Raw genomic sequence first — 21,948 nt, 5'->3', positions numbered from 1 at the left:
TAGCAACATGTGCCTGAGGTGGATGGAACTGTGGTTGTGACCATTGTTGCTGGGGTTGAGGATTTTGAGCATTGTTGCTTCGATATGAGAAATTTGGATGATTCCTCCAACCTGGATTGTACGAGTTGGAATATGGGTCATCGGGTTGCCTCTGTTGAAAGCATTCACTTGCTCCATTTGCATGGTATCCTGCAGACTATAAGAGCACTCATGACCAAAGTGACCTTGGATTCCACATACTTCGCAGTAAGAAGTTGTTACCGGAGCTACACTGGACATAGCATTGATACTCATTGGGGGAGTACCAGACTGAGGGGACTTCAAAGCATCGATCTTTAGGTTCAAGGCTGCCACTTGTGATGACAATAGGGCATAAGCATCGACATCAATCTTGCCCTTCTTAGATGTAGTTCTGGTGGTGCTGTAATGATTAGCGGCAAGATTGGCAAGGAAATCATAACCTGCATCCACTTCTTTGTCAAGAAAAACACCTCCAGAAGCAGAATCAACCGTGTTCTTTGTTTCATCTTGCAAACCATGGTAGAAAATCTGAACCAAGAACCATTTTTCAATATTATGATGCGGGCACGACCGCTGCAAAGCCTTGAATCTATCCCAGGCTTCTCTAAGTGACTCTCCCGGTTCTTGCGTAAATGTAGTCAACTTGTGCCTTATTTCAGCCGTCTTGGTGGGTGGAAAGAATTCTTCGAGAAAGGCTTGTGAAATAGCACTCCACTCTGTCTCCTTGACATCGTTCAACCATATTTGTGCCTTGTCACGAAGGCTAAAACCAAACAACATTACTTTCAATTGGTCTTGAGTGACCCCTTGATGCTTGATAGTGCCACATAGTTGGTTGAACCTCTGCAGATGGTTGGTGGGTTCCTCAGATGGATGGCCACCATATTGATTTTGTGAGACCATAGAGATTAGAGCGGGCTTGATCTCAAAGTTGATTGCCTCAATAGTTGGCATTGTGAGCCCAGTCGGAACACTGCTCGAGGAAGGAACCCCATATGATTTCAAGGATTTAGACATCGTGTGACTCGGTGGAGTTTGTGAGCCTTGAACCCCTGACTGCTTCTTGTTTTGTTGTTTCTTTTTGAGTTGTCGAAGAGTCTTACCAAGATCGGGATCGGGTGGAACTAAGGTACCCGTTCTAGCAGACCTGGGCATAAACAACAGACAAGAAAACGCAGTGAAATTTGCCTCAATTGGAACTAAAAGTTCCAATGAGACGATGGAAACAGTTCAAATAATCAAACTAAAACTAATAGAATCTAGCCGTCTCCCCGGCAACGGCGCCAAAAACTTGATAGATTAAAAAGTGATACCGCAAGTGCACGGTGTCTGTTGTTAGCAGATACTTAGCAAATACGGGTCGATCCCACAGGGAGACAAGTTCTATTAGTTTTTGCCCAATTATACGAACTATTTCAATAACGAAAGTTGAGTTTGAGTATTAACTACTAAAGCTAAAACAATAATAAAAATGCGTAATTTATCAATGAATTAAAGGTCTAGGGCGTCTGTTCGGTTCACCATGCTTATACTAATCCAATAACACAATTCAATTCGACAACGAATAAACTAGGCCGAGTAATTAAAGTACATGCTAATCCTACGGTCGGGTCTTAACACTTTCAATTCAACATATGCAGTACGATCGCTAACATAATCAGAATTGCCAATTGTACAAAGCCTCTAAAAACACGATCTTTCGATTCTAATTCCTATTAGCTAGATAATTAATCCATGAAATTGGCCGATAACATGAATCAACGATTAAGAACAAATCAATTGGAATTACTCGAGCAATAATCTATAGATTAGCAAACTTTATTGCATAACAATCATGGTATAAACATGGCTTCCCTAACTTAGCCCTAGAATAAAACTACTCGCTCATAATTGAATTACAAAGCGTGAAATAAATAATAAAAACAAGATTCATAATCATAGGACGAATTAATCTAAGAAACGAAAATAATAGGAAAGAATTAAAGCAAAAGAAATTATGAAAAATACCTTAGATTGATGAATTGAATTGATGAAAAGCTAGGGTTCAACAATGGAAAACAAAAGGGAAGAATAGAAAAAACTCAACTGGCGTCCAAGTGTTCTGGGAATTTTTTTAAAACGTAAAAGAAAATAAAAGCATAAGGGAATACATTAATTCCCTTGAGGTATTTTAGTCTTTCTTAAATTCTAAACAAAATAGGAATAAATAACAATTACATAAGCTATGATTTAATTGGACGATCAACAAGACGAAAGCATGAACCCGCGTGTGGAAGTAGTTGGGCGGAGAAACCAGCGGGCCCGCTGGTGGGTCGCTGGTTTTCGCGCCCAAGGGGAAGATTGGGCCATCGTTTTGGGCTTCGGGCGAATCGGATAGTCGAGCCATCTTGTTTATGTCATAACTCTTGTTCTACAATGCCTATAAGGACGTGTGACCTGTCGTTGGAAAGCTCTTGAAGTCTAATTTCTAGGCCAATAAAAATCGCCTCATTCCGACATGTAGAACTTGAGATATCATCAAAAGAGTGAACGCTTGTCCGTTTTGATGCTTAGAAAAATAGCGTTTAGCTTCGTTATTGACTCAAAATTATCCCTAGAGATATGCAATGATCCTCGAGTCAACATTCCATCCGTTCATCATCCAAATCAACTCATAACACTCCGAAAGCATCCAAATGACCGTAAAATCACCTGAAACATTAAGAAAACACAAACGAGGCGTAATAGAGTACGACAACGATAACTTATGCAAATGTGATCCTAAATGCAACTAAAATGATATAAATGCCTAATAATGCAACCTAAATGCGCCTAAAATACCCTATACAAATATGACTCATCAATCTCCAAGGATTTTGTAGGATCTAAACTTAGATTAAACATCTTATATTGACTGAGTTGTACTTGTAGAAGGATGTTTTCATTTCTAATTTTCTCGAATGACTCATTAATAGAGGTATTTCTATCTAGTAATTCAAAGAACCTGCCTTGAACATCATATCTAGTATTGTTCAGATAATTTATATGGTTTTTACTGAGTTCCAAGGCTCTATCACTTTGTGCTTTTAACATACTTAGCTTTTTGTAATCATCTAGAGTTTCTAGCAACAGCTCAATTAGTTTCGACTTTGAAAGGCACTGAAGAGTGGAGGAACTTACTTCTTCTGATGGAGCTTGATCAGTTCCTTCTGTTCTAGCCATAAGGCAGAGATTTGCAGTTTCTTCATTTGGTTGTTCCTCATCGTCTTCTGAGTCTGTTGCTTCGCCCCATGCAGCTATCATGGCCTTCTTGAAGTTTGGCCTGTTGAAGGTAGACTTGTTAAAGCGATCCTTGACCTGTTCCTTCCCTTTTCCTCTGGTTTTGTCGTTCTCCCACAGAGGGCATTCACGAATTTGATGATCAGTTTCTCCACATTTGAAGCAACCTTGCTCAGTTTTGGAACTAGTGTTTTTCTTAGCAAAGTTCCTTCCTTTCTGGTTTCCTGGTTTGAAGTTCCTGTAGAGCTTTCTCATTCTTCTAACCAGCATGGCAGCCTCTTCTTCATCTGGTTCAGATTCGTCGAGTTCCTCAGCTTTTAGAGCAAGTCCTCGATTTCTAGAGCTCTCGGGAACAGCAGCTCCAAGATGCAATTCGTGTGTCATCAAGGAACCAGCAAGTTGTTCAATGTTGAACTTGGTAAAGTCCTTGGTCTCAAACAATGCAGTGACCTTTGTTCTCCAACGATCATCTTGTGGCATACTTCTTAGTATTTTTCTTACCTGTTCATCTGTGGGAATGATTCTACCAAGAGAAACTAATTCATTGGTTATGTTAGTAAATCTTGTGAACATTTCTTGAATGGTTTCTTTTGGAAGCATTTCAAATCTTTCATATTTAGACATCAAAAGGTCAATTTTGGAACGCTTAACTTCATTAGTTCCTTCGTGGGTTACTTGTAGTAATTCCCAAATCTGTTTTGCGTTCTTGCACCCCATGACCCTGTTGTGTTCATGAGGTCCAAGCCCACAATGCAAGATTTTGACAGCCATGGCATTCATTTCATATTTATCAAAGTCTTCTTTAGAAAATTCAGACATTGGTTTAGGAACTACCTCGTTTTCAGCATTGGTCTTTGTTACCTCGAAGTCTCCAACTTCAATTACACGCCAAACTTGGTAATTTTCAGCTTTGATGAATATCTCCATTCTGTTCTTCCAGTATGAGTAGAACTTGTCATTGAACATAGGTGGCCTTTGTGTCGAGTAACCTTCTTCCAGTTTCTCTTGTGAGTTCATACCTTCATGAACTTGACTCAAACAGGGTTTCCTGTGTTTTTAGTGAGTACTAGCTCTGATACCAACTGTTATTCCAGTAGGAACACGCACAAGAGGGGGGGGGTGAATTGTAATTGGAACTTTGGTAAAGTTTCTTGCGGAACTTAGAAACAATCAAGGAACTGAGAATAGAAAAGACAATAACAATAATTGTGAAAACTTCTTGACACTAATCAAGAAGAGAATTCCTTTTATTATAGTAATACCTCGATTACAATAATCTCTCAAACACAAGTTCCTCTCAAACTTGTGTTCCTCACAGTAATCTACTCTGATTACAACTCTTTCACTTCTCTCTCTCAGACTTAAACTCTAAGTCTAAACAAGATAACTCTATCCTCACTAATACAAAATACAATTCGTGTTTGGATAACTCTAGATATTAATGATGCTTTAGTGTGGATATAGGGCACTTAGGAACTTTGGATTAACTAGGACACAAACTGATTTTTAGAAAATCTTTGACAATACGTTTTTAGGAAAGCAAGAACTCTTAGAATGTTTGTGTATTTTTTCCAGAAAACTTCTTGGCCTTATATAGAGTTTTGTCCTTAGGGTTTGTTTCCTTCAAAAACTCAACTGCCAACAACTGACACTTTGATTGTCACGTCCCTAGACTTGAGGAACAAGGGGAGACCACTTCCCACACAACTTCCTCAACTGCTGGACGTGTTTAAGACTATGTCAATCACTGAAAAATGTTTATTTATTTTGTCAAAATATTTAGGAGAAGTTTTAGGAAGATAAAAACTGTTTTTATTTAATTAACAGAATGTGATGAAAATCTTATTTTTATTAAACATGAAAAGATATTTTATTTAAAGTATTTTCCTTAAAACTGTGTTGCTTGATATTTTGACAAAAACACACGAGTAATCCAAGTTCCTCTAGTTCCTTATATACTACTTAACATATTAATATATTACATATAATCTAAGCAAGATAAACTACCTAGACATATATGTCTTTCCTTTGGTGAGGCATTCAACTCTGAAGCTTCACTTGTTCCAGCTCAGGAACATTAATGAGTTCCTCTTATGTTTAAATAGGAACTCGTGGCCATGAGTCTGTAATAGTTCTTGTGAGTATTCGGAACTCTTGATATGTAACTGTGTTGCTCCTCTTGTGACTTCAAACTGGAACAGATACAACTTCCAGCTCTGGAACTCTAGTGACTGTCCCAAGTGTACATCAGGAACTTCACCATCTGATTCAAGTTCCTATCCTAATAGAAACTTGGGCATTTACCTGTCCAAAGTCATTAGCAGCCATAATCAGGAAGTTTGCAATATGTGTGTGTCATCAACCAAAACACAGGAACAACAAGTTGAACTTCTTTTGTTCGAAAAACTTATTTTGTTGAGAATACTTCATAACTCATTGTGTAAAATTTTCTGAAAAGAATTACTTTTGTTGATCTTATTTTTACTGAAATAAGTTTAAATAAGTAGAAAAAACATACCTTAATTTTTTTAAAAACAAAAATTAACTTTCACTTTTTTTTTTAGAATTATATTGAGAAAACTCTAAGATTTGTTAATATATAACTCATTCTCATTAGTTACACCCAAAGGTATTTTATTCATTATTTTATTTTTCGTATGCACTCATTTAAAATTAAACTTTTGTAAGAGGTAAAGTATACACAAGGAAGGTAGGGCGTATGCATGTATCAGGTATGTCTCCCATACACAAATTCTTATTTACACGGGGTGTACGACAAATATTGTACACCGAAGTTAAAGTTGACGTAAAATGCTTAAAAGTTACCCTTATATATGTAAAAGTTATCTACTTTTCAGTAATAAATTTTTTTATTTTAATAAAAATTAATTCTTCAACATTACTAATTAATAATGTATAAAATTAATCATTTAACACTTTAAAATGTTTATCTATTAACTAAAAGTTAGAGAAAACTGGGTAAAAGTTTTGTTGGTGAACAATAAATTTATTGTACACCTTGTGCATGCAAGACCTTTTATCTCCTATAAGCCGTGATCACTGATCAAGTTTATCTAAGAATAGAAAGTACTTGGTATAAAGTTTTGCCACGGAATATCTAAAATATGTTTTTTATTTTTGTTTTTGTTTTTGTTTTTAACGAGCAAGCTAGTAGAAGCTCGAGGCGTCCATACTATGGAGTACCAAAAATCTAGAAAAGGGGAAAATAAATAAATAAATAAATAAATAAGACAAGTAAAAGAAACAAAATGTAATGCTCTAAAATTCAGCACGTACTACGTAGTTGTTATTTTGACTACAGAATGAGCGGAGTTTATGCTTCAATAGTTCAATGATTCAATAGTCGTGTTTATCTGGACAACAGCTATTTATAATTCATCAGTTGCCAACTTCGTTATAACACCAATAATAACAAAAATAAATAAAATTATACGATGATAAAGTATAACAATTGAATATAAAGTATAACTGTTGATTGAAATAATTAATTAAAAGTAACTATTTAATTAAAAAGTACAATTATTTGATCAGAATATGTTTTCATATCTAAAACGTTCATACTTTATTTATCAGTTTCTGTATACATATTTTTACTAATTCATAATTGGATATATCTGATGGTGAAAACTCGACGTTAACAAGTGTAAAAGGAAAATGGAGGTGGCCGGTATTGATCTGGTATGTATGCATGCATGTCTGTCTAACAAGGTAGATCATCCGTAATTAATAAATTAAGAAAAAAAATGCATGCATGGGTGTCGTGTGCAATGTCGTCAGAGAGCGAGGGTTGGCTTAGTCAATATAATCCTCGTCGTAATTGGTATATAAGTCAACCTTCTAGCTACTTGCCTGTTCCTATATTCATGCTAATTAGTTGGATATATAATATATAATATTATACATACTCGTAACACACGACGTGAAGTGAGGAATATTTGCGCTTAATTTTAGTCTAGTCGGTTACAAACTGACTATTGACTCCACATCATATCTTTATCAATAAAACCACAAGTTACTCTCATGAATGTTCTCTATAACCAATGATGTCTTGGCCCAGTGGTTAAGATTGAGGGCCTGTGTACGATAGGTCTCAGGTTCAAATCCCCCTGCCCCCATTTGTAATTTATATTGCCCCTGTGGCTCATTCGCACCAAAAAAAAATAAAAATGAATGTTCTCTATACACGTATTTTGATTAAATACATATCGCATTATTATGAGTAAATTTTAGTAAAAAAGTTGTGTGAATTGTTTATTACTTCGTATTACGTATCTGTTAGACTATATGATCTGTTTTTTTTTTTCTACTACGAGGAGTTTCCACCGCTTTCGGCGAATGGACTAATCTCACGCGGGAGCTTGCATGGGTACCTCGATAGGCAGCATCCCTCCCAGTTGAGATTTTTTCCATTCCCAAGGCTCAAACCCGAGACCTTGGTTAAGGAGCAAGAGACCCTTAACCACTCATGTCAACCTCAGTTGGTAGACTATATGATATGTGACTCAAGTGTTACACGACTAACATAATAGACATGGTCTGGCATTTAAATGTGATACAAATCATACGATCTAAAATGGGATCCCTTTTAATTATATACTAGTACTTCCTAATATTCTACGGAGTTTTTCTTTTAGTTAAGATACGATCCTACGATATGATTCTACTATATTGAATCGATCGATCTTACCCCTTTAATTTACTGATCCAACGTACGTGTTGACCCTGACAACTTTGAGTAGTACGTAGTACTCTCTCCGTTCTTTAATTTTCTTCCCATTTGAATCGATTGATCTTTTCCCTTTAATTTACTGATCCAACGTGCGATCTTGATCCTGACAACTTTGAGTAGTACGTAGTACTCCATCCGTTCTTTGATGTTCTTCCCATTTGGAATCTTGATACAGTTCACAATGGAAGAGAATATCTTGAATTACTAGCAGTGTATAAGAAAAAAAAATATTTATGTAAGGTCTTGTTTGATTCGTCTCTAGAATTACTTTACTTTGATAGTATGAAATTTTATTAATTTTTAATAATACTTAATTAGAGATATTAACTATGTAAGACGCGCATTGCCAAATATACCAAAGTGAAATGGAAAGAACATTTAGAAACATAGGGAGTAGCTTTTATAAGATAGGAGTAGGTGTTATTGTTTAAGATACGAGAGTACTTTGATGATTAACTCCCCGTTTATACAATGATTATTATATTCAAGTCAAATTCGATCTGAGTGACATTCTCTGTATGGAAAGATTTGCCTAAACAAAAAAAAATTAACCCATAATCCATTTGAGAATGCTACCATTATACGGACTTAATTACGGAGTATTGTTCAAGATTGTTATTTTAAAAAAAAAATAAAAAAAAATGATAAGAATTACTCCGTACTTTTAGAGGCCTTATTGAGATTTGAGAGGAGAAGCGGGTTAATATGAGGAACTATGGAGTATGGAGTATGGAGTATGGACATCGGATATTTATTGTTAAAGCATTCCTGTTTAAAGTAGTGTTCCTTAAGAAAAGAAAGAAAAAAAAGTGTTGGATAAACCGATTAGACTAATAAATCCATACATTCATGTTCAAATAACTGTTAATGAGATTATGAGACCAACAAACAAACAATATTAATGATAACTATTTTTTATTTTTTTTGAGGGGATATTAATGATAATCCTAAGTGTATTGTCTGTCATCAAATACGTTAAATTACATAGTATTTACATAAGAAATAAAAGAATCAAAGCTCTTTAAATTACAAAAAAATCTAACAAACAACATGAGGTGCAAAGTTCCCAAATTGTAACAATCCATTCTCCAAAGGTGTCAAATTCAAATCTAAGCAAATAAATCTTTTATGATCATCATTATGTTCTTCACTTGTACTCCTGCTCTTGCTCACACCAGATAATTCCGAAACATCATATGAATTAGAAGAAGCTTCTAGAGAAAGCGAAAGTGTCGTCGTAGGAAGAAGTTGTTGTTGTTGTGATGATCTAGTGAGTGCGGCTCTATGACGCCTCATGTGACCTCCCAACGCCTGTCCAATAGGAAACTCCAACCCACATATCGAACATTCGTGTATTTTGGGCTTCTTTACATTATCGTCCTCAATCCTAGTATACTCACCGGTAATGGATAATCTAGGTTTCTTATGGCTAGCCCGGTGTCCACCTAATGCTTGGAAAGACGGGAACTTCCGGTTGCACGTCTTACACTCGTAAACCCGGGTCTCACTAAGTTGTTCAACCGAGACTTGAGGCGGTCGGGATAGGAGGATTAAGTAGTTAGCCATGACTAGTGTCCTCTCTAGCTCCATATCTTCTCTATTTCTCTTTATGCCCATTTTGTTATGGATGTTGTTTTTGTTTTGAGTTTGAATGAAAATATATGATGTAAGTTGAGACACGTTTGAGGAGTATTTATAAGGTTTGAGGGGTTAGCTAGCTAGTTTTAATTAATTAGTTTGACTTTTCTATGAATTCTTGCTTTGACTTGATTTGGATATACTAGACTAATGACTACGTACGTTACGTTACTCGTTCGGGGTTGATGATAGTTAGGTATGTAAAAGTAACGTGTGCTTCAAAGTTTCAAACCGCGCAATTTGCATTCTTATTATTCAAGTTTGACAAACGCTCACTTTTTGCTTTTAATGGATACTTAGTCAACATACACCTTTTGTCACATTAATGTACGGAGTAATGTGTTACAGTATCAGTACTATTTTATGACAACATCACAACGTCATTTTTTCATTTAGATAGGTAAGGAGGAAAACCCTAATAAATCGATACACCAACTTAATTTGACAAAAGTCTGGCTAATCTATTTCAATTTTGCGTTTCCATGTCAGATTCATTGAGCAAGGAGGAAATAAATTAAAAAGGGGATTATATTCACACTGCAAAAATTATTTAGTGAAGTTTGATCCCACAAACTTAAAGTCAATTAACGAAACAATATGCTAAAATATTGTTTAGTAATTCCCGATTCATTTTTCTACCAAGTATCTCGTTTTTTCTTTTTTCTTTTAATCCACATTTGTACTCTATCCGTTCTCAAATATTATTTTTAGTTTGATTTTTCCACAATTTTAACTCGATCCATATCTAAAGTGAAATATCTCTAAATACTTGTATTAAACAATAATAAAAAAAATTATTTTGTGAAACTGTACATTGACACAAAAAAAAAAAAAAAAAATCAGATTATGTTTTGATATGTACGAATTACATTGGAAAGAATGCAGAAGATACATATCATATTTAATTGTAAATAGTGTTAAAATTCTAAATAACATTTGAGAACAAAGAGTGTAACACCCCGACAATTCTCTCTTTTCTAAAATAACCTTTTAATATAAAACATAGAGAATTATCAAGGCATTATCGCCCGTGTGAAAACGTAACGGCTTATTCAGAATTTTGCAGCGGAAAACATAAAACTAACTTTAGGTTTATAAATAATCGATTACAGGTTTAGTCTCAAAAATCAACCAACGAAAATAAGGAAATATAAATAGTATGACAAGTTTAAAGTCCATTTAAACAAACCCAAGTCAACTTAGCAAATCAAAACTAAATACAAGCTCTCTATTCCCGATCCCAATGATGCAACATCTTCAAACCTGCAGATGGACAATGCTTATTGATCCTTAGAGACTGCTCACCAAAGATTGGGTCATCACAGGATCAATAAGGCATAGCCATGATCAACATGCACAAGCAAAAGCACGTAATCAGCAAAGCTGAGTACTACATACTAAATCAATAATAATCCTAACATGATTCTATTAAACGAACAACCCTAACATGATACTAATGAACACAAACAAGGGCAGACAAAACATGATAGTTTGACGACCATACTTGACCAGACTAGACTAGGCTAGACTTTTAGCAATAATATTATTTTAGTTGAAATAGACAATGGACCGAGTTGACCATCCAGAAGTCTTCACTAAGGAAGACGAGGTACGGGCGCGACTCCGTAACCTCAGTGACCTGCGATATCGAGGAACGTTTAAATAAAAATAGGACACGGTGATCAATCCGGTCCGAATTAAAGGCCATGGGCTACCACCATGAACCCCAACTCCTGTTTGTCCGTCACTTCAGACGTGCACAGTCTAAAGCTATTGCTATTCAGTTTCACTTTACATGATTTACAAATTGAGATCCCGTTATGACTCAACCATTACATAAGACAGACAATTCACATTTGTTCACAACTGTTTTTTTTTTATCTTGGAATTAAGTAAGTGATCATAAAAGCATCAATCAAGACTCATTCCAACTTAACCAACCTTTCCTTTAACCATGAGCAACCCTGTATATGGGCATAAAGTTTCAACTTACTAAACAAGGTCCTCCGCCCTTATAAAGTAGTGAAAAGATAGAAAGGGAACAACAACCAATTGATCCAACCCAATCATATAGAATAATCTAGTGTCCCCAACCAACATGTTTGTATCAAACATCCATACTAACATGTTACAGTTCTTATAGTGCAAAATAAGTTCAATAAGTTTGTCCAACAGTATTAAACATGCACATTCCATATAACCAAGTTTGTCTATAATATCAACATCACCAAGTTCAACAATAATATCAACATGATTTCAACAATTAGCACACATTCCAAGCACGCAGGTATGTACGTACCTTGTGTAAACAAACTGCAAGACCACTTTAATAATTCAAAAGTCGCCTACGGAGAATTCTCCACCTAACAACAACCAATATAGACTCATATCAATTCATATTGAATTTTCAACAACATTAGGGAGCTTCAAACCCTTCCTAAACATAATTAGAACATTTTTCAATATCGAAACTTGAATATTTGGTTTCCTAGCATCATAATTATTATATTAATTATTGAAATTCGTTGAAAACTTTTGCAAACATCGTACTTTAAATTTTCAGCAATATAAATTCATTTAAAAGCTTCACCAAGGTCAATCTACGTTCCTAGTATCTCAAAACAACCAATTCAATAATTCATACTCAACCTATCATGATTAAAAATCATAAAAACCTTGAATTTCATACTTTAAACAATCAAAATTCATATTTCAAAGTAATTTGATAATCTGAAAATTAATAACTTTATTATATAATTTGCATAATCTGAAATTTATAATTTAAATTACAAAAATCATCACTTTAATTCAAGAAACATAATTCAAATTAATGAAACATAATTCAAATTAATAAATCATAATAAGCCCTAACTTATAATTCAATCAACCAAAACTTGAAATTAATTCGTTTATAAACTCAACCAACATCTGAAAATCATGTTCAAACCATAAAAATTATGAATTTAATATCAAGAACATAATTTCAATTAACAATTATAATTAATTAAAATAATTAGTTACTTAGGGTTTAAGAAATAACCAAAGAGAGAAAACAAGAAGCTGCCGGTGGACAAGGTGGTGCGGCAACAAGCGGGCAGGTGGTGCAGCGGCTGAGTGACGCTGCTGGTGGTTGCGGTGGCCGTGCAGCGACGGCTGAGTTTGTGGGGCAGGAAGAAAGAAGCAACGAGAGAAGGGAATGTCGTTGCGTGCGTGGAGGAGAAAGAAGGGAGAGGAGAGGTTTCTGGTGTGGGCGAAGGACGCGGCGGCGCAGCAATGACTGGGCGGATACTGCGGTGGCGCGGAGGCTGAGCGAGAACAAAAACAGAGTAACTATTAATGGGTGTGCAACCAAGACCAAGGAGTTTAAGAGAACGAAAGAGAGAGAAGGAGAGGGAGGATTACCGGCGGCTGAGGCTTCGGTAAAGGACGACGGTGGTCGGCTGGACGGCGGCGACGAGAAGAGGGGTTTGAGGTTCCTGTTCACGTGCAGCAGGAAGAAGAGGGAAAGAGGGTTTTTGTTTCCTTTGAGTTTTACGTGAGTGAAGGAGAGGAGAGAGAGTTATGGGTTTATTTTGGGTTTATTTGTTTTGGGCTTCACCAATTTGGGCTAGGATTAGGATTTACTTTTAGTATTTGAATCCAAAATCGATTAGGCTTGGTTTCCCAATTTCAAATGTGTTTTCGAAATTCAAAGTCTTTTCAACATAGAATTCTAAAATTATTTTACATTGCATAAATCATTAAAACATTTAAAACGTATAAAAATAAATATTCGTTAATTAAATATTTATTTCTAAAATTCGTAAATTCTATTCAAATATAATTAACTATACGTTAAAATAAAAATATAAAATGTATAAAATTACGGGGGATTACAATCTACCCCTCTTAAAAGAAGTTTCGTCCCGAAACTTGACAGGGAAATTCACACCTTTTTCAAAAGTTTTCAACTTATTCATACTAAAGAAGTATTTGTGCCACCTAAGTGCACTATTTTGCCAACTCAAAGCTGTTTGTGTTACTCATGAACACCTTTTCTTATGCGGAGAATCTATTTGCTTTGCATCAACTTGTAAAGGTTGCTAAAAATAAGCATAAAATGCATAAAAATACCATAAAAATAGGTAAAAAGCGCGAATTTCTATCGCATTCTACCCCCTTAAAGAAAACGAGTTACGCCCTCGTAACTCACCCCAGGGAATGACTTTGGATATTTCTACTTCAACGAATCATGCCCCCAAAGCTATATTTCCACTAAAATCATAGCAAGTGGGATTTCTACACTTCTTTCCACACAATGCCTCAACAGGTGACATCGTAATGCTTGCATGGTAACTATTGATGCACGAAAATTCAATCGAACCTGGGTGGCTTTCCCAATTACCCTTAGAGTCAATAACACAGGTTTTCAACATAAATTCCGTTAGTAATCTCAATCTGTCTATTGGTTGCAGGGCGGAAAGAAATATTCATTTTCAATGTTGTCCCCAAGATTCAACTGGACCTTATTGCCAAAATTTCAGACTTTTGTTCTCGGTAAGGATCTTATATGTTGCCCTATAAGGGTAATGTCTCCAAATATTCGTAGATAACACCATAACAGCTAACTCTAGGTCATGGGTTTGGTAATTAGCCTTATAAGGTTTCAATTGACGCGACAACAGCTAAATCTAGAAAGTTTCCTCACATTTCTCACTTCACTTGAATTTCGATTCCTTTTTCAACAAGTTGGTCATTGGTTTTGCTTTCTTCCAAAAGTCTTTCACAACCTCCTATAATGGTCATCTAGGCCTATAAAACTTCAAGTATCGGACACGTTCTTTGGAGTAGGTCACTCACTCACAGCTTGAATCTTAGCATGATCTACAGAAACTCCTTCTGTTCAACTTTTCCTTGATACCGAACCTCATTACACTTTTCATGGGTGTATAACTTTTGGGCTTAACTCTTAGCTCTTGCACCAATTCATGTATTTCTTTTCATCTTTTCCAGCCAACAATGATTTCCAACGATCCTGGACCACTCAAATCTTCTCTTAAATTTATTCCCTTACGTAACATAGTTCTCAATCAATTTAGTCCTTCACTTTTCTGTCGGTGTCACTTATACACATATGACTTCAAGATTTGTATACTTCATTTAATAAAACTAGATTCTTCCTAAGCGTCTCCAAGTAATCCTCAAGTGTTTGTCATGCTCTTTCTCATTCCTTGCATAAATGGGGATATCATTAATAACATCATAACGAACTTAATTCGGAATTCGTAGAAAATCTCATTCATCAAATCCATAATTAATGCAGGTGCATTGGTTAACCCAAAAGACGTTACTCTAAAACCCATAATGACAATGACGAATCCTAATGAGGTCTTAGACCCTTATCAGCTATTCCCAATTGGTGGTACTTCAAACGCAAATCAGTCTTCGAGAACACACTCGCCCAATTCAATTGATCCAATATGTCATCTATCCTAGGCAAGGGATACTTGTTATTGATGGTGTTTAGCTCCCTAAAATCGATGCACAATTCCATACTCTTATCTTTCTCCTTAACAAACAACACAGGAGCTCCCCACGGTGATGCACTAGGCCTAATATATTCCTTGACCAAACAACTCTTACAACTGTGTCCTAATTAGCTCATTTCAGGAGGTGTCATGCTATAAGGTTCCTTGGATATAGGTGTCGTTTCAGGATTTAACTCTATAATGAACTCAAAGGCTCTAGCAGGTGACATACTCGCAATTTCACTCGGAAACACATCAATGAATCCATTCACAAAGGTAACATCCTCGATTTTCACTCTAACTTCTTTACTAACCTCTAACACACTATCGAAAAATAGTTCACACTTCTTGTTCATCAAGTCCTCACTTGCATTACAGAAATAACTAAAGGTTCTTGGACTTCTCAAAACATCTATACGAGGTCAATCTTCCAATATGGTTCCTTAAATTTACTTTCTGAATTTCACAGTACGTCTATCTTAGCGTTGTACAAACTTAGCCAATCCCATCCTAAGGTTTATGAATTCTTGTGCCTTTTGTTTTCTCATAAAAAGAGGATAAAACTTTTTCCTTAAGACGGTAACAAATGAATCCCAATTGAATCTCTCAACAACGCTAAGTCTAACCCCATTTTCTCTCCACCACAAATCAGCTTCATCTTCCAAGTACAGTGCAACTTGACCCACTCTCATGTTCTCAAGACAGTTCACATCCCCAAACAGTTTCTCAAACTCTCTAACCCAGTTCTCTAGAAAGGTAGGATCAGCTTGCTTCTTAAAGTATGATGGCTTAACTTTGGTTAGTCTCTCAAACATGTCCCCAGTAGAATCAGGACGCTCAGTTCTCTCTTCAGCCAGTCTTCCCGCCAAAAGGCGAATAGTAGCAACTAACTCACTATTGCTTGACATTCTAGTGTGCGACCTAAAATTAATTACTCTACGATACATAACTCATATGTCCCCTCTACGAAAGAATTTTAGATTTGATCGTAGAGATCGCATCAACAAACACTTATTCAAGAATGTACACCAATAATAGAGCAATCATTGTCACTCATTCAAGAAAATATCCCTATCAAGGACATAAAATTTGAAAACCAATGAATGGAAGTTCAATCACAACAAATAAGTAATAATATTCCCATTCGCGTGCCCAAAATAAACTTTTGATCATTTGGATTATCAATAATCTAACTCTATTCCTCAAAAGAATGTTAATAACAATTTCTAAACCATAATAACGCACTTGTCCTCAAATTAACATAAAGGTTCTACGACACAAACATAAACTATTGTTGTTGAATAACGAAACTCTCAAACTGGAAATGAATACTTTAACTTCTATTGCTAACTCTATAAAGGCTTATTATATCCTTGAAGAGAATAAAGAATAACTCAAACTCTTATTGCTTTAACTTTAAACCGTTGCTGATATGCCACTTATTCTTTAAAACATAAAAGAACTAACTAACTATTACAACTTCAAATGTTTAAGGCATCTTGCCTACCTATTCTTTCCTTGGAAACTTGTGGAGTAAGATCTAGATCTTCAATATTCGTCGAATTCTTCTTCCGAGTATGAGTCTTCTTTCATGTCTTTATCTTGATGAGACTCACTTGCCACCTCACCATCACCTTTAGGTTCCACATCCGACTCACTAGGAATCTCAATGGTAGGCTCATGGGCCACTGGGTTAGGGTTATTTGCCTCAACCACTACATTCTCATTCTCCACGGTTACATCATTTCCCTCTAGATATTTACAACTCTAATAGGTTCATCTATAACTGCATCCCAAGCATGACTCCATGAGTTTCTACCCTCCTTGAACCCATTTTCTACGACCTCAATAATGGTGGTCAGGATCTCTACGTCATATCTCTACCTACCATCCCTAGTCCCATACTTAATCAACTTTGGTGTTCCATCATCAGAATGCATGTCTTTAAACTTTTCCTTGAGTTCTAGGTATGGAAATTTGTTAGGTAAGCAATTAATGATAGTGGCTGCTATGATATCCTTTCTCATTAAGATAGGTTGCCCTTAAACTTTAGCATAATATTCACATCCAAACATGATTTTCTTCACGTAAATATCAGGGGTTTCTATATCAAGTTTCTCGAAGGATCCTATGTTGGTATACTTGGAAAGAAACATTTTATTCTTGAAATAAACAATTCAAGGTCTCACTAACGATTTTCCAGCCAAAACATAAACAAGGTTCAGTAATCGATAAGTTTGGTGGAATCAAACAATTCTTTATGCACTTGTAAATGTAACACTTAAACAATTAGCACATGCACATACATAACAATCAATTTCTTATCATTGACTAGCTACTAATGCACATATAATTCTATCTTATATGCCCTTCTTATACTACCCATCTCTCATAAGCTAAAGCATTGGAATAATTTAAATAACAAGGTAAAAGGACGCTAATATAATAAAATTATAACATAGAATAATAACATAAATAAAATATAAAATAAATAAAGTAAAATAAATTAAGGAAATGCGTAGCGAATAAATTAGAAAATAAAGTTATTAATTCGAAAAAGATTTATATTTTCTAATAACGAATTCTAAATCTTAAAACAACTAAAAAAAATTTGAACTTCTTTAAAAAAGTGTACTCATTATTTTTTTGAATAATAAATAATAAGAAAAATAAAAATGTCAAAATTATCACTTTAACTTGAATAATAATTTGATTTCGAACTTAAATAAGAAATATCATATACTTTCAAACAAGATAAAAGGAAATCGACCCCCCAAAAAAAAAGTACCAATTTTGAACACTATAATCCGTAGAAGCTCGATTTTTAAGAAATTTATTTTAAATAACTAACTAGTTAGGCGCCTAAAAATTTATTAAAATAAAACCTTAGCTCTGATACCACTTTGTAACACCCCGACAATTCTCTCTTTTCTAAAATAACCTTTTAATATAAAACATAGAGAATTATCAAGGCATTATCGCCCGTGTGAAAACGTAACGGCTTATTCAGAATTTTGCAGCGGAAAACATAAAACTAACTTTAGGTTTATAAATAATCGATTACAGGTTTAGTCTCAAAAATCAACCAACGAAAATAAGGAAATATAAATAGTATGACAAGTTTAAAGTCCATTTAAACAAACCCAAGTCAACTTAGCAAATCAAAACTAAATACAAGCTCTCTATTCCCGATCCCAATGATGCAACATCTTCAAACCTGCAGATGGACAATGCTTATTGATCCTTAGAGACTGCTCACCAAAGATTGGGTCATCACAGGATCAATAAGGCATAGCCATGATCAACATGCACAAGCAAAAGCACGTAATCAGCAAAGCTGAGTACTACATACTAAATCAATAATAATCCTAACATGATTCTATTAAACGAACAACCCTAACATGATACTAATGAACACAAACAAGGGCAGACAAAACATGATAGTTTGACGACCATACTTGACCAGACTAGACTAGGCTAGACTTTTAGCAATAATATTATTTTAGTTGAAATAGACAATGGACCGAGTTGACCATCCAGAAGTCTTCACTAAGGAAGACGAGGTACGGGCGCGACTCCGTAACCTCAGTGACCTGCGATATCGAGGAACGTTTAAATAAAAATAGGACACGGTGATCAATCCGGTCCGAATTAAAGGCCATGGGCTACCACCATGAACCCCAACTCCTGTTTGTCCGTCACTTCAGACGTGCACAGTCTAAAGCTATTGCTATTCAGTTTCACTTTACATGATTTACAAATTGAGATCCCGTTATGACTCAACCATTACATAAGACAGACAATTCACATTTGTTCACAACTGTTTTTTTTTTATCTTGGAATTAAGTAAGTGATCATAAAAGCATCAATCAAGACTCATTCCAACTTAACCAACCTTTCCTTTAACCATGAGCAACCCTGTATATGGGCATAAAGTTTCAACTTACTAAACAAGGTCCTCCGCCCTTATAAAGTAGTGAAAAGATAGAAAGGGAACAACAACCAATTGATCCAACCCAATCATATAGAATAATCTAGTGTCCCCAACCAACATGTTTGTATCAAACATCCATACTAACATGTTACAGTTCTTATAGTGCAAAATAAGTTCAATAAGTTTGTCCAACAGTATTAAACATGCACATTCCATATAACCAAGTTTGTCTATAATATCAACATCACCAAGTTCAACAATAATATCAACATGATTTCAACAATTAGCACACATTCCAAGCACGCAGGTATGTACGTACCTTGTGTAAACAAACTGCAAGACCACTTTAATAATTCAAAAGTCGCCTACGGAGAATTCTCCACCTAACAACAACCAATATAGACTCATATCAATTCATATTGAATTTTCAACAACATTAGGGAGCTTCAAACCCTTCCTAAACATAATTAGAACATTTTTCAATATCGAAACTTGAATATTTGGTTTCCTAGCATCATAATTATTATATTAATTATTGAAATTCGTTGAAAACTTTTGCAAACATCGTACTTTAAATTTTCAGCAATATAAATTCATTTAAAAGCTTCACCAAGGTCAATCTACGTTCCTAGTATCTCAAAACAACCAATTCAATAATTCATACTCAACCTATCATGATTAAAAATCATAAAAACCTTGAATTTCATACTTTAAACAATCAAAATTCATATTTCAAAGTAATTTGATAATCTGAAAATTAATAACTTTATTATATAATTTGCATAATCTGAAATTTATAATTTAAATTACAAAAATCATCACTTTAATTCAAGAAACATAATTCAAATTAATGAAACATAATTCAAATTAATAAATCATAATAAGCCCTAACTTATAATTCAATCAACCAAAACTTGAAATTAATTCGTTTATAAACTCAACCAACATCTGAAAATCATGTTCAAACCATAAAAATTATGAATTTAATATCAAGAACATAATTTCAATTAACAATTATAATTAATTAAAATAATTAGTTACTTAGGGTTTAAGAAATAACCAAAGAGAGAAAACAAGAAGCTGCCGGTGGACAAGGTGGTGCGGCAACAAGCGGGCAGGTGGTGCAGCGGCTGAGTGACGCTGCTGGTGGTTGCGGTGGCCGTGCAGCGACGGCTGAGTTTGTGGGGCAGGAAGAAAGAAGCAACGAGAGAAGGGAATGTCGTTGCGTGCGTGGAGGAGAAAGAAGGGAGAGGAGAGGTTTCTGGTGTGGGCGAAGGACGCGGCGGCGCAGCAATGACTGGGCGGATACTGCGGTGGCGCGGAGGCTGAGCGAGAACAAAAACAGAGTAACTATTAATGGGTGTGCAACCAAGACCAAGGAGTTTAAGAGAACGAAAGAGAGAGAAGGAGAGGGAGGATTACCGGCGGCTGAGGCTTCGGTAAAGGACGACGGTGGTCGGCTGGACGGCGGCGACGAGAAGAGGGGTTTGAGGTTCCTGTTCACGTGCAGCAGGAAGAAGAGGGAAAGAGGGTTTTTGTTTCCTTTGAGTTTTACGTGAGTGAAGGAGAGGAGAGAGAGTTATGGGTTTATTTTGGGTTTATTTGTTTTGGGCTTCACCAATTTGGGCTAGGATTAGGATTTACTTTTAGTATTTGAATCCAAAATCGATTAGGCTTGGTTTCCCAATTTCAAATGTGTTTTCGAAATTCAAAGTCTTTTCAACATAGAATTCTAAAATTATTTTACATTGCATAAATCATTAAAACATTTAAAACGTATAAAAATAAATATTCGTTAATTAAATATTTATTTCTAAAATTCGTAAATTCTATTCAAATATAATTAACTATACGTTAAAATAAAAATATAAAATGTATAAAATTACGGGGGATTACAAAGAGAGTATTTGTTTTGAAGCTTAAGATTTTATTTCATTTAAGTAATAACTAATAAAAATGGGTTTTATTACTATGTGTATAAATTTTTAAAGATAAAAAAAAATAAAATCTTAATTTATTCATTTGCAGATTACAATACACTCGTCGTATACAAGATTTTCAGTCAAACACTTCATCTTAAGTGAGTGCAGTTGGACTTCCAGAAGTGCCCATGTCAGACTTGCCGCCGGGTTGAGCTGAGGTCATAGCTTAAGTAAGAGCTATGATCGCTGACTAGTCTTCAGTAGGATTTTAATAGTATTTTATAAAGCTTTAGAGATTGTTTAACAATCAACTAGATAGATGAGTGTTCTAAGAACCTTCATACAAGTACTATTCATTCTAGATAAAATGTTGGTTGCCATCTTCATATACTTCGTAGGCTTTGAATTTTGAATGTGAAATCTCAAAAGTTCCATCCAATAATGTCTTTACATGATTAATGTTTGGTATTTCAGAGAAAACACACTTTAATTCTAGAAGTACACACATTGTTAGTGTTTCTTTCTCCTTCTATTTTCCTTTTATTTTTTAATTTGATAGTTATCCATGTTTTAAGTATGCGTTATCTTTGCTAAATGAAACCTGAACTTATATGAAACATCGTACTTGATTGCAAAAGAGCTTCAAATATGATTGCAACAAAGAAAACTTGAGAAAGTAAGCCTGTGATTTTAGGAAATCATGTAATTGGGTTTTAAATAGATTAATGACGTCATGTTAATACCGATTGATTTTGCCGGAATATACCCGAGGTTGTATTTTAAAGTGAAGGGTACGACAAGTTTAAGATTTTAATTTACAAATCTGAAAGTTTGAGGTTGTAATTGACAAATAGACAATTCTATTGAGTTATATTTGACAAATTTTCCGAAAACTTTGGAAATTAAACACATGAGGCT

At 35.0% G+C, this 21,948-nt stretch overlaps 1 protein-coding gene and 2 long non-coding RNA genes across 3 annotated transcripts; all 3 read right to left on the bottom strand.

Annotated features, from left to right (window-relative positions):
- Nucleotides 1-8,881: 8,881 nt before the first annotated feature.
- LOC110800951 (zinc finger protein ZAT12) lies at nucleotides 8,882-9,691 on the bottom strand. Its single transcript, XM_022006268.2, has one exon. The coding sequence runs from the start codon at nucleotides 9,644-9,646 to the stop codon at nucleotides 9,068-9,070; it is 579 nt and encodes a 192-aa protein (XP_021861960.1). The 5' UTR covers nucleotides 9,647-9,691; the 3' UTR covers nucleotides 8,882-9,067.
- Nucleotides 9,692-10,735: 1,044 nt separating this feature from the next.
- Nucleotides 10,736-13,273, bottom strand: LOC130467963 (uncharacterized). The gene is made up of 4 exons (XR_008928139.1): nucleotides 13,070-13,273; nucleotides 12,708-12,972; nucleotides 11,967-12,030; nucleotides 10,736-10,964 (listed from the first exon to the last, which is right to left on the bottom strand). It is a non-coding gene; the product is annotated as an uncharacterized lncRNA (long non-coding RNA).
- Nucleotides 13,274-18,196: 4,923 nt separating this feature from the next.
- Nucleotides 18,197-20,734, bottom strand: LOC130467964 (uncharacterized). Its single transcript, XR_008928141.1, has 4 exons — nucleotides 20,531-20,734; nucleotides 20,169-20,433; nucleotides 19,428-19,491; nucleotides 18,197-18,425 (listed from the first exon to the last, which is right to left on the bottom strand). It is a non-coding gene; the product is annotated as an uncharacterized lncRNA (long non-coding RNA).
- Between the last annotated feature and the right edge of the window lie 1,214 nt (nucleotides 20,735-21,948).

The sequence above is a fragment of the Spinacia oleracea genome, chromosome 1, assembly GCF_020520425.1.
Source record: "Spinacia oleracea cultivar Varoflay chromosome 1, BTI_SOV_V1, whole genome shotgun sequence".
Taxonomy (NCBI): domain Eukaryota; kingdom Viridiplantae; phylum Streptophyta; class Magnoliopsida; order Caryophyllales; family Amaranthaceae; genus Spinacia; species Spinacia oleracea.
This window is presented reverse-complemented; position numbering and strand designations above follow the sequence as displayed.

What these genes read in the sequence shown, in the direction of transcription:
- LOC110800951 (XM_022006268.2), bottom strand. Translation starts at nt 9,646, where the DNA reads ATGGGCATAAAGAGAAATAGAGAAGATATGGAGCTAGAGAGGACACTA.